This window comes from Hemibagrus wyckioides, linkage group LG08, assembly GCF_019097595.1.
Source record: "Hemibagrus wyckioides isolate EC202008001 linkage group LG08, SWU_Hwy_1.0, whole genome shotgun sequence".
Classification (NCBI taxonomy): domain Eukaryota; kingdom Metazoa; phylum Chordata; class Actinopteri; order Siluriformes; family Bagridae; genus Hemibagrus; species Hemibagrus wyckioides.
The window spans coordinates 25,648,805-25,662,405 of record NC_080717.1 but is presented as its reverse complement, the minus strand read 5'-3'; the positions used below and the strand labels follow the sequence as shown (position 1 = coordinate 25,662,405).

General features: G+C 40.5%; 2 protein-coding genes across 2 annotated transcripts in view; one reads left to right on the top strand and one right to left on the bottom strand.

The window, feature by feature from the left end:
- The first annotated feature begins 245 nt into the window (after window positions 1–245).
- On the top strand, window positions 246–2,458 carry LOC131357460 (adhesive plaque matrix protein-like). Its single transcript, XM_058396434.1, has 2 exons — window positions 246–555; window positions 654–2,458. The coding sequence occupies exons 1-2, from the start codon at window positions 246–248 to the stop codon at window positions 2,456–2,458; spliced, it is 2,115 nt and encodes a 704-aa protein (XP_058252417.1).
- Window positions 2,459–3,230: 772 nt separating this feature from the next.
- The window catches only part of si:dkey-106n21.1 (solute carrier family 23 member 2), a 55,138-nt gene continuing 44,767 nt past the window's right edge, over window positions 3,231–13,601 (bottom strand). Inside the window, exons 10-12 of the mRNA XM_058396248.1 lie at window positions 10,769–10,877; window positions 6,770–6,865; window positions 3,231–5,592 (exon numbers count right to left, since the gene is read on the bottom strand). Of these exons, the coding sequence (XP_058252231.1) occupies window positions 5,402–5,592; window positions 6,770–6,865; window positions 10,769–10,877 (396 nt within the window). The 3' untranslated portion in view covers window positions 3,231–5,401. The remainder of the gene's footprint in view (window positions 5,593–6,769; window positions 6,866–10,768; window positions 10,878–13,601) is intronic.

The following is a 13,601-nucleotide window of genomic DNA, read 5'->3' as shown; positions in this document are numbered from 1 at the left end:
CAGGATGTCTCTGGTTCACAGCCCCTCATACAGGATGTCTCTGGTTCACAGCCCCTCATACAGGATGTCTCTGGATCACAGCCCCTCATACAGGAAGTCTCAGGTTCACAGCCCCTCATACAGGATGTCTCTGGTTCACAGCCCCTCATACAGGAAGTCTCAGGTTCACAGCACCTCCTTCAGGATGTCTCTGGTTCACAACCCCATCCTACAGGAAGTCTCAGGTTCATAGCACCTCCTTCAGGATGTCTCTGGTTCACAGCCCCTCATACAGGAAGTCTCAGGTTCATAGCACCTCCTTCAGGATGTCTCTGGTTCACAGCCCCTCATACAGGAAGTCTCAGGTTCATAGCACCTCCTTCAGGATGTCTCTGGTTCACAGCCCCTCATACAGGAAGTCTCAGGTTCATAGCACCTTCTTCAGGATGTCTCTGGTTCACAGCCCCTCATACAGGAAGTCTCAGGTTCATAGCACCTCCTTCAGGATGTCTCTGGTTCACAACCCCATCCTACAGGAAATCTCAGGTTCACAGCACCTTCTACAGGATGTCTCTGGTTCACAGCCCCTCATACAGGAAGTCTCGGGTTCATAGCACCTCCTACAGGAAGTCTCAGGTTCATAGCACCTCCTTCAGGATGTCTCTGGTTCACAGCCCCTCATACAGGAAGTCTCAGGTTCACAGCACCTTCTACAGGATGTCTCTGGTTCACAACCCCATCCTACAGGAAGTCTCAGGTTCATAGCCCCTCCTTCAGGAAGTCTCGGGTTCACAGCACCTCCTACAGGAAGTCTCGGGTTCATAGCACCTCCTTCAGGATGTCTTGGGTTCACAGCCCCTCCTACAGGAAGTCTCGGGTTCATAGCACCTCCTTCGGGATGTCTCGGGTTCACAGCCCCTCCTACAGGAAGTCTGATGTTCACAGCACCTCCTACAGGAAGTCTCAGGTTCATAGCACCTCCTACAGGAAGTCTCAGGTTCATAGCATCTCCTTCAGGATGTCTCTGGTTCACAGCCCCTCATACAGGAAGTCTCAGGTTCACAGCACCTTCTACAGGATGTCTCTGGTTCACAGCCCCATCCTACAGGAAGTCTCAGGTTCACAGCACCTTCTACAGGATGTCTCTGGTTCACAGCCCCATCCTACAGGAAGTCTCAGGTTCATAGCATCTCCTTCAGGATGTCTCTGGTTCACAGCCCCTCATACAGGAAGTCTCAGGTTCACAGCACCTTCTACAGGATGTCTCTGGTTCACAACCCCATCCTACAGGAAGTCTCAGGTTCATAGCACCTCCTTCAGGATGTCTCGGGTTCACAGCCCCTCCTACAGGAAGTCTCGGGTTCATAGCACCTCCTTCAGGATGTCTTGGGTTCACAGCCCCTCCTACAGGAAGTCTCGGGTTCACAGAACCTCCATCGGGATGTCTCGGGTTCACAGCCCCTCCTACAGGAAGTCTCGGGTTCACAGCACATCCTACAGGAAGTCTGATGTTCACAGCACCTCCTACAGGAAGTCTCAGGTTCATAGCACCTCCTACAGGAAGTCTCAGGTTCATAGCACCTCCTTCAGGATGTCTCTGGTTCACAGCCCCTCATACAGGAAGTCTCGGGTTCACAGCACCTCCTTCAGGATGTCTCTGGTTCACAGCCCCTCATACAGGAAGTCTCAGGTTCATAGCACCTCCTACAGGAAGTCTCAGGTTCATAGCACCTCCTTCAGGATGTCTCTGGTTCACAGCCCCTCATACAGGAAGTCTCGGGTTCACAGCACCTCCTTCAGGATGTCTCTGGTTCACAGCCCCTCTTACAGGAAGTCTCGGGTTCACAGCACATCCTACAGGAAGTCTGATGTTCACAGCACCTCCTACAGGAAGTCTCAGGTTCATAGCACCTCCTACAGGAAGTCTCAGGTTCATAGCACCTCCTACAGGAAGTCTCAGGTTCATAGCACCTCCTTCAGGATGTCTCTGGTTCACAGCCCCTCATACAGGAAGTCTCGGGTTCACAGCACCTTCTACAGGATGTCTCTGGTTCACAGCCCCTCTTACAGGAAGTCTCAGGTTCATAGCACCTCCTACAGGAAGTCTCAGGTTCATAGCACCTCCTTCAGGATGTCTCTGGTTCACAGCCCCTCATACAGGAAGTCTCGGGTTCACAGCACCTCCTTCAGGATGTCTTGGGTTCACAGCCCCTCTTACAGGAAGTCTCGGGTTCACAGCACCTCCTTCAGGATGTCTTGGGTTCACAGCCCCTCTTACAGGAAGTCTCGGGTTCACAGCACCTCCTTCAGGATGTCTTGGGTTCACAGCCCCTCTTACAGGAAGTCTCGGGTTCACAGCACCTCCTTCAGGATGTCTTGGGTTCACAGCCCCTCCTACAGGAAGTCTCGGGTTCACAGCACCTCCTTCAGGAAGTCTCGGGTTCACAGCACATCCTACACCTCCTCAAGATTGCCTTAGAGTTTTTTTAGCATCAAATGTTACACAAATATGCGCTGCAATCATCTAGCATGACCCAGATCAGACTTTTCCGCTTACATGTAGCGATTTTGCTGCAGAAGTTGTGAACAAATCTTTGATCTATTTCTTACTCAAACTTTAGAACCCGGCAGTTTTACGGTGAACCAAGTCCTTGATCTTTAATACAGAGTGTTGAAAACCCGATCTGGTTTTAGCGTTTAGTGCAGGTTTTGCTCATTAAACACCACCATCTAAACTCCGTGAATTTAATCACGAGCGTCTCCTCATACACTGTCATCAGCGATGCATTTCAGTTTGGATATAACGTTGATCATGGCAAGGAAAATCATTCTGGATTTGATAAATATAGCAGGATGCAAGTTGTGTGCATCTGTTGATCCCTGATGCGAAAAATTCCTCAGGTTCTCTTGAGGATATCCAACCCATTCTAGTTAAACAGTATTTAACTTCTCCCTAAAGGGAAGCGAGAAAGAGACAAATAACACAAATAACATGTCTTAAGGTAGGGTTGGTGAAAGATTTGTTCTTCTTCTTCTTCTTTTTTTTTTTTAATTCTTTGGCATATTTGCAAGTATACAGAATAATAAATATAATAAATCATAAATAGTTCTGGGATTGGTTTATTTTCCTTTTTTGGATGTTAACAAGACCATAAATAGTGAGTAAAACTAGATAAGGGCTTAAAACAACAACAACAAAGACAGAATATTATATAATGAAAAGATTATTAACAAACTGAATCAGTTTTTTTAAAGCTGTAAATATAGAAAGAATGTAGATTATATGTAGTGTATTAAAAATATTTATACCACAGCGCTGTTAAATTCTCAATCCTGATTGGTCAGAAGGTTCATTAAAGTAAAATGAGGTAAAATCTGTAAGATGAGTCAGTAAGATCATCCATTCATCCATCCATCCATTTCATTCAGTCATCCATCCATTCATCCATTCATCCATCCATCCATCCATCCATCCATTTCATTCAGTCATCCATCCATCCATTCATCCATCCATCCATCCATCCATCCATCCATCCATCCATCCATTATCCATCCATTCATGTAGTTGTTTGTATGTTATTTATTTGTTCAATCATTAATTCATTCATTCACTTGTTTGTTTGTTTGTATGTATGTTTGTCTGTTCATTGATTAATTGTAAAAGTTAGCTGGGTTGAACATTTGAATGAGCTCCGCCCCCTGGCCTCCACCCTGTACAGTATATTGTCTATATAAATGACTGATAAACGGTGCATCCAAACACAAACAAGAATTCCGGATCAATTTTTTTTCAAAGTTTTCCAAACCAGTTTCCTCAGCAGCTTAATACACATTTTACATTCTACATATCTTCCTGTTTATTTGTACACATAAAGATGAAAAAAATCAACCACTGCAGCTTTAATGCCCTTTAATAGCAATTCTGACAGCAGCAAATCACAGGTTTGTATGGCTCTGTTAACGTTTCTACAGTAACACGTCACACCCGGCGGATGTCTTCTGCGAGGAGAGGTTTATGTTACGTTTATGGAAGGAGTCTCCAGTGTCAGAGTCTGAGATAAAGCTGTGACATGAAACAATAACAAGCTGCATGTTTTTCTTCTCTATCAGAGTGATGAAAAAAATGAGAAGCTGAAAGAACAGCTTAGGTGTAGCTGTAAATGGATAAATAGAAAACTATGATTTGTCGTTTGTTAATAAATAAAAAAAATGATATTTTCTGTCATAGGAGAAGAATAAAACACATCAGGATGTCCAGTTAGAGGAAACTACAGTGGAACCTCGGTATGCGAATTTAATTTGTTCTGGAGGTGAGTTCTTAAGGTGAAAATTTGTATTGAGAAATTAATTTTCCCATAAGACATAATGTAAATGCAGATAATCCGTTCCAGCCCCCCAAAAATATGACCAATATGACCAATACAAGGCGTATGGAAACTGTATGGCTGCTTACAAATAACTGACCCAAGCCGAGCATTCCATGTCAAGGCTCCTCACAGGAAGTCGTACCACCAAGCTTGGGCTAAAAATAGAACAGACCACCCACGCCACCATATCTATCAACAAAAAAACGCCCGAAAAATCACCTAGCTTTTGAACGTATACCAAAGGCAACGTTGGTATCGTGGGTTGACTCTTTCCAAACAGGTTTCACTGACTGAAAAAAAATTCATAAAATTCGTAAACTTGCTTCGTTTGGCTTAAGGGAGGGCTTTCATGTGCCGAGGTTCCACTGCAATCAGCTTTGTGGAGAGAGTAACTACAGTCCGCTTCATCGCACCACAGCATCGAGGAGTTGATTACTTTCCTCGAACAGCACAACGTTGCGTGTTTTATTCTTTCCTCTGACTCTTATATTAAATGTATTCATGCTTCTCGTATTATACATGAGATTTTTCCAAAATGCTTCTGGCAGCCGAACACAGAATTCCATCTGTGTATGTTCCAAGGAAAAACTGTTAGTCGTTAACACACATAGTGTTTAGCGGGGATATTAGCGATCCGGCCAAACTTTTGACCGTAACGGGTCAAGAAGTTTCTTCAAAGTTTTTCAGTAATATATTAGAGATTGGTGCCAGATTCGGAGCTGGAGAAACACGCCATCAAAATAAACTTTTCTTCACCCAGACTTATGGATCCATAAGACTTTATGTTTATATTTATTTTGCAAGTTCCCATTATTTTTTTCTGCTCTAAAAAACAGTTCAAGTGCTTGAACTGCACCCATGCATTCACACCACAGCTCCTTTCTAATTAATGTGCATTTAATGCTTTACATTTAGTGGTTACAGGAAACGTCTGTACAAACAGCCTGGTAAACAAAGCGTGTGAGAACAATCCCACCTCACAGTAAATTATTAATTGTGTCCAGTAGGCTATGATTTACCATGATTTATACATTCTTTTAAACTGGCTGAAGGCTTTATAGGCGTGTTCCCAGAGGGTCCAGTGATTTAATGGATGGGAGGAACGGAAGGTTTTGGAGGAACCTGAATTTATGATGGAAGTTGGTGCAGAAAGGGAGATCGTAACAGGACTGATTGCTGAAGATCGCTGAAGTCCTGCTATCAACACTTTCCCTCCAACGCTTGATCCCTCGTTCCTCATCCGTTCCTGTAAACAAATCAAAGATCGACTGATTTCTGGATCCCAACATCAACGAAACATCCCCTGCTCTCCGTTTATTTTGGTATAATATAGCTGTGGTTTCATACTTTGTTTTTGTCTTATTTTACACGTTTATATTAATTTAATGCGCTTGTTCTATATATTAATGCATTCCTGTTTCCATAGCAACAGCGCATTAATGTGGACTTGTGACATCACAGTAATAGTCGGCCTGTTAGGAGACAATTTTGGAACGTTTACTGAAGGAGTCTCCAGTGTCAGTGCTTTGTAGCAGTCCGAGATAAAGCTGTAACTTTTCCCACGTTTTCAGGAAGTGAGTGTTTGTGGCGCTGTAACATAAGTGTGGACATCAAATGTAGCTACGGTAAAACTAAAGAATAAGTACGATGATGTTATTTCATAAACAAATGTCACAGTATGTCCCATAAGATGACACAGAGGAATAAAACTTCACAATGTGCTGCCGCTACACCATATTACTCAAGTTATGTAATAACAGTTAGTTCAGGAGACACTAATCTGATTGGTCGGAAGCGACGTTCCAAGAGTGGCTTCTGTCTGTGTTCACCATGTTAAGTTAAGTTAAGTTAAGTTAAGTTAAGTTAAGTTAAGTTAAGTTAAGTTAAGTTAAGTTAAGTTAAGTTAAGTTAAGTTAAGTTATTTTATAGCCTTTATTGTCACATATACATTACGGCACAGTGAAATTCTTCCTTCACATATCCCATCCTTGGAGGATTGGGGTCAGAGCGCAGGGTCGGTGGGATATAATTCAGGATCAGTGACATCATCAGCAGACAGAGCAAGTGATAAATTAACACTCATCAGGTGAAGACGAAAAGGAAGAAAGTATTACCCGAAAGCGCATTTTTATGTGAATATATAAATCGATGCGAGGTGAGGCGAGCTTGCTAACTGGCTATAAAGTGGGCGTGGCTTTTTCGAGTTCTAATTCCACTAACGGAGCAAAAACCAAACCAAACAGAACATTGAACTGTATCTCATTTACTTGATATTAAGTTCTTGTTTATAGACCTGTGGTATAAATGTGATATCGCACATGTGCACTAGTGCGGTCACTGAATATCTGCGATCAGGCTGTGATCTACTCAGTATAACTGCACCGGGATGAGTGTGATATTGCTTCATCAGGGGTTTAACTGACCTGGAATAGTGTTATCCAAGATAAATCCCAAGAAGCCACCAATAAACATGGGGGTGGTGAAGAGCATAGTGATGAGCTGATCCAGCTCTGTTATACCTGTAAACACAGACACACACACACACACACATACACACTATTTAATGTGCAATACAGTATGTAAAGGGTAAATCCTTTCTGATGACTAAAATGCCCGTGGCTCTGTGGATGTTCCCTGATTATCCGTCGTCCCAGCAGGCCTACACGAGCTCAGTTGGTCAGGAGTTCAATGTGTCAGCTTAACATACTAAAGCCAGATGATTTGACATAATACGCTTAAGTGGTCTGTATTAAGAACATGTTTTTTTACAGTCCAGCTTTTCCTCCCCCTGAAGCGCCATTTGCTAACAGATTAATAGAGTAGACCCCAGACCATGAGGAGGTCACAGCAATGTCAAAGGGAGGTAACGTCCAGAAAAGGGTCACATCTAAACCCGGTGAAGTGAAGAGATTACGCTCATACAGAGAAGACCAAGGAGGATTTACAGATCAACAGGTTTGACCTTAAAAGCCCAGACAATGCTGTACACTCCTGTAGATAATCCCAGCATGCACCGAGTGACCCATCGTTAATCATCATCATCACCATCACCATCATCACCGTTCGAGTGGAGTTACATCATCAACATGATATAGTGACAGTGCTGCTCTTTATACCACACAGTGCTGTTAAAGCCTTAAATCCGACTGGTTGAACAGACGCTCGTTCTTATATTCGTACGTTTCCGTACGTTATCGTTTCTATAGTAACGGCTCATTCATAGGGACTTCTATGCTGAACACCTTCACAGATATTTTTCTGTAATGAGTGCAGCTTTCTGTTATTTTTCTGTACGTTCACAGATACACTGACTTTACCGCTTAAGGCTCCAGCCTCTGTACTTTGAAGTCGTCAGTAGGCTGGTTGCCATAATAGCAGTGTTTATCAGTGAAAGTGCCATGAAGGTAAAAAGTAACTATAAATGGATAAAAAAATGGGACATTTTGTTGAATTAATTATTCGTAGTCATTGCGACATGTTTTGCTTATAGGAAAATAATCAGCTACATGGTGCTAACAGTAACTTTGCTTCATCAACACTATAAGAGCACGCCTCCTATCTATCTATCTATCTATCTATCTATCTATCTATCTATCTATCTATCTATCTATCTATCTATCTATCTATCTATCTATCTATCTTCATAACTATCTAACTATCTAATATTTTCTTTTCCATACACGGCCCAGTGAAAGAACTGTTACCATGGAAACAATAACATGTCGAAACAGCCGCGTTAATATAAACCCTTGACTTGTAGCTGCACCACAATCAGAGCTGCTGTTCTAGAAAATTCATCAACAACTTCTGACCAATCAGAATCCAGAATTCGACAGATATAAATAGAAATGGAACTACAGTAAATATATGATAAATAAAACTCGTCGTTTCTATTTATATAGAGATTATTCATAGACTGGCACATTTGGATGAAATTAATTCTATTCTATTCTATTCTATTCTATTCAATCTTTCTATCTAAATAATTTTTCTTATAAAGATTTTAAAAATCCTATGTTAGCCTTTCCAACATCAGACTTTTTCCTCTAAAGTTACTGAAGGAGAGAAAAACGAGCTTGGCAGTTAGTTCGTTGCTTAGCAACCACAAATCTGATTTCCACCATGTCAAGAACCTGCTGGTTCACAATCAGTTTTATAATCTGATCTTGACCAGGATCATATGCAAGGCGGTGTGGGGATTCACCCCACATTTTACCACAATGATTTCGCAGTGTTTTTGTTTAGGTTATTTTCTAAACAGCCATTTTAAAAGTCAGAAAAACAAAAACACACCGTCTCCATAAAAAAATGGCCTAGCTAAACATGCTTTCCTCGTGGACCGATCAAGTCGAACAAGTTAAGTGCCGTAGCGAAACTATCTAATCAGTTCCCCTTGTAATCAGATACCGGCTGTCAAATTGTCCGCCATGCTCGTGCTCCGTCACGTCACCATCAAAACACAGAAGAGAGGTTACGCGGCTCTGTTCAGATGACAGCAGACGTAAAAAGACTTTAATGACAAGAAAATGAGAAATCTGATTCCTCCACTATGTTAGGTGGACTGAGTGGAGTGACTAGACGATGGTGAGGATCGTGTTTAAACGCCACGCTTTTACCTCAGGGGAGTCGACGGAGACTGACGTACTGTAGAAGATGCTGGGAATTCATTTCCTCATATATTCCTATCATTCTTTAAATTTGTAAACAACGTTGTTTTTCCATTGTTATTAGGTTAGAAAACGTATAGCTACTGTAGGCTTGGTGTCCTTTTTTTCCCTGAAATATCTCAACTTGAAGGATTTCTCCAGGCTGATACGCTCACAAACTGACCACTATGTTACACTTTTTAACAAGTTTTAACGGTTAGTTAGATTACTTCTTCTTTCAGCTTTCCCCTTTAGGGGTCGCCACAGTGAATCATCTCTCTCCACCTATCCCTATCTTCTGCATCCTCAACACTTACACCCACTAGCTTCATATCCTCATTTATTACATCCATATACCTCCTCTTTGGTCTTCCTCTTTGCCTCCTTCCTGGCAGCTCTATGTCCAACATTCTCCTACCAATATACTCACTCTCCCTCCTCTGGACATGTCCAAACCATCTTAATCTGTCCTCCCTAACTTTGTCCCCCAAACATCCAACATGAGCTGTCCCTCTGATGTACTCGTTCCTAATCCTGTCCAACCGTGTCACTCCCAAAGAGAACCTCAACATCTTCAGCTCTGCTACCTCCAGCTCTGACTCCTGTCTCTTCCTCAGTGACACTGTCTCTAAACCACACAGCATGGCCGGTCTCACCACTGTCTTGTCCACCTTCCCCTTGATTCTCGCTGATATTTTTCTCACACTATCTCCTCCATCCTGAAGACTTCCCATTCTGAGAAACTTGACATCACATAAAAAGTCAGCATAGCAATGCATATACCTGTCATTTTGTCAAACCAGAACATTTTATTTGTTTATTACGTGTCTTTCTTACATTATGAGGTGCTTTGAGGTACTGTTACCATAGCAACAAGTTACATTTAGTGCTAGAACTGCTATCTGAGCCATGAACAGCTTCTGACCAATCAGATTCAAGAATTCAACCGCTTGTCCAATCTAATAAGTGTACCGGAACCAACTGTTGAGTGAGTGTTTTTAGATAATCTGATGGTGTGTGTGTGTGTATGTGTGTGTGTGAGTGATAGGAGCTTGGTGTATCCAGGAAGCTTGTATTTCAGTAGGGTTATATTGCTGCTGCTGGAAGCTCCTCGTAATGCCCTCTTATTAGATTTTTTAAAATGTTCGTATTACTCTACAGAGCTCTAATGTAAGAGATACTCGCTGACGCCTGAAACATGTCAAGGCATCCCACAGATCACCATGGAGTTTATTTCCTGAAATCTTCATCTCATTTATTTACTTCACACGAAGCACTTAACAGGAGATTCACCTCCTTCACTCACTTTGTTAGGAAATATAATTAGAATAATTCGCTATAGGAAGTGATCATCAGAGGAGGTACTGTTACCAGCATAGTTAAATAAGGACAAAGCTCATATTAACAAGAAACTCTCTCACCATCTTTCCTGAGCATGAGGAAAATATTCTCCGCTAAATGTTGCATAAAACATAACATATTAAAGCAAGTGCTATAATATAATATAATATAATATAATATAATATAATATAATATAATATAATATAATATAATATAATATAATATAATAACAGAACATATAACATAATATAATATAATATATTATATTATATTATAAACCTGTGAGTTGTGCTTGCACTACAGTCAGAGCTGTTCTGACCAATCACAATCCAGAATCGCTATAAACATTTAAATATTCAAATATCAAATTTATTCTTTCGGTTAGTTGAAGCACATCGATTTGCCGTTACAGAAACATGTTGTACCGTAACCTACCCGTGTTGATGGTGTTTGGATTGGAATGAAACCATGTTGGCAACACAAGTCCAGTGAAGACAGAAACGCCGAAGATCAGCAGATTCCTGGACGAGTTTAAGTCCACGTACTGCAAAAAAAAACAGAGCAGAATAAATGACCAATATTGTATCAGCGAATCAGAACAGAATAAACATGCAGTCCAGTGTGTGGACAGCTGAATGCAGTCAAGTGTGTGTGTGTGTGTGTGTGTGTGTGTGGGTGTGTACAAGTCTGTCTGAGTCTTTGTCTGGCCACTTGAATAGAATTAATTTCATCCAAATGTGCCGGTCTATGAATAATCTCTATATAAATAGAAACGACGAGTTTTATTTATAATATATATTTACTGTAGTTCCGTTTCTATTTATATCTGTCGAATTCTGGATTCTGATTGGTCAGAAGTTGTTGATGAATTTTCTAGAACAGCAGCTCTGGCGCCGCTACGAGTCACAGGTTTATTAACGCGCCTGTTTCGACGTGTTATTGTTTCCATGGTAACAGTTCTTTCACTGGGCCGTGTATGGAAAATATTAGGTAGTTAGATAGTTATGAAGATAGATAGATAGATAGATAGATAGATAGATAGATAGATAGATAGATAGATAGATAGATAGATAGATAGATAGATAGATAGATAGATAGATAGATAGGGAAATTAGATATTTGAGATACAAATCAGTTTATAAAGTTGTGTGTGTAGACGGAAACGCGAAAGCCTGCACTCTCACTCACTCGCTCTCACTCACTGGAACGTTCTTGCCTCCGAGTCACAACTCAGATCAAATGCATTGCGCTGTTTTCTGTGTCTTGCCTCGTGTAGCCTGCAGCACTGATCTCCAGGGTTATTTCCTGCTTTGACACGCCTCATGCAGCTCACACAGGGATCGCTTATGAGCGTGTGTACGTGTGTGCATGTGTGTGTGTGTGCGTGTGTGTGTGTGTGCTACCCATGTGGTCATTGCTAAGACTTTTGTGAAATGACAAACAAAGAACAAACACTGTGCATGAAGCAAGGATGGACAGTGATTTTTTTTTAAAAAAAAAAAAGCTTGTAGTGTCTTCAAACGTCAGGCGGCGTTTCAGTTCCTTCTACTTCTGCAGGGCAAGTCGCCATGTTTACCTTGTTGTTTTGGTCTTCCGAAAACACGTAATACTGAAATACATTTATGCTTGCCAAGTAATCACAAAATCCCCCCTCCGATTTAAACGCTTGTCTATGGCTTCATTTAGGGTCAGAAACATCTGTTTAGGGTCAAAGGGTCAAATTCTTGGCAGTAATATGCTTATGGGACATAGGGCTTTCTGGTTATAGTGAATCCCCTCACTCTAAGCAGGGTTATGAGAAATGCGATTAGAGAGCAGAAGAGGGTAAAGCCTAAAGGGTCATGAAAAGGGTAAAGGTAAAACTTAGTGTTGTGTAAGGATTTATTTATACATTTATCCATACACTCACTGTTTTTCATATATTTGTTACGTTCGTTTATTCTTGCAGGATTATTTATGCTGTACTGTACATGCAGCATTTTCTTCCTAGTTCTGTATTTACTGTAAAGATGCATTTATGTTATATAAGATTAGATTTTCTTGTTTAGTATCAATACAAATAAATAAATACAAGTAAATTAGTTAATAATCATCTCCATCAGCAATATCAATCACTGGTTTAATGATAATAAAGCTTCCAGTCTGTATAGAGTCTGTAGAACAGTCTGTATTGAGTCGACGCCATGACAGGTCAGGTTCCACAACGGTTAAGAATAATTTGGGGATTATTTGGGTTATGTTAAATCGTCTTACTGCAGACAAATGTGGCCGAGGATGAAAAAAATCGCAGTAACAATCAAAAATTTGTGATATCACAGGCACGGCCAGCCACATTCACATTTACATACGATTCATTTGTTTCCCAACACGATTCATTTACTTCCACATTTTTAAACATGAATCATATAGTTCCTATAATGGATCATTTGCATATCATTCATTTGTTTCCTTCATTTATACGATTCATTTATTTCCACATGTGATTTTTAAACATGAATCATATATTTCCTATAATGAATCATTTACATATGATTCATTTCTTTCCCACACGATTCATTTATTTCCACATGTGATTTCTAAACATGAATCATATATTTAATATAATGAATCATTTACATATGAATCATTTATTTCCACATGTGATTTTTAAACAGGAATCATATTTCCTTTCCTTCCTGATAATGTATTCACTGATAGAGACTTCAAAGCACTTTTGTACGTTGCTCTGGATACGAGTGTCTGCTAAATGCCAGAAATGTAAATGGAAATTTCCTATAATCAATGATTCAGATATGATTCATTTAGTTCCTATAATAAATCATTTATTTCCACATGTGACTTTTATAGTGAATCATTTAGTTCCTATAATGAATCATTTCTTCAGGATTTTTTTTGGTATATTTTCACAATACCTTCTCTTTTTATTACAAACCTACAGTCGCTGCTAGTCCCATATAGGGTTAACTGCTCGTGAGCAACGTTTCACATATATTGATAAATAACCCTGTGAAATAAACAACACTGAAAAATACCATTGTGGGAAAGGGAAGTCTTCAGTGTGGTCCTCGGTGCCAATCAATTATGCTTTGTTATGCCATCATTCTTTTGATCTTGCATGACTGACATTAACAACCAAAGGCATAAAAATATTGCTTAATAATTACTATTTGTCACAAACCTGTTCTGCTGAGCATATCTCAGCTTGAACCCTTTAAACTCAGGGGCTCTGTAATGTCAGGTAACAATTCAGAGAATGTTAAATGAGCTT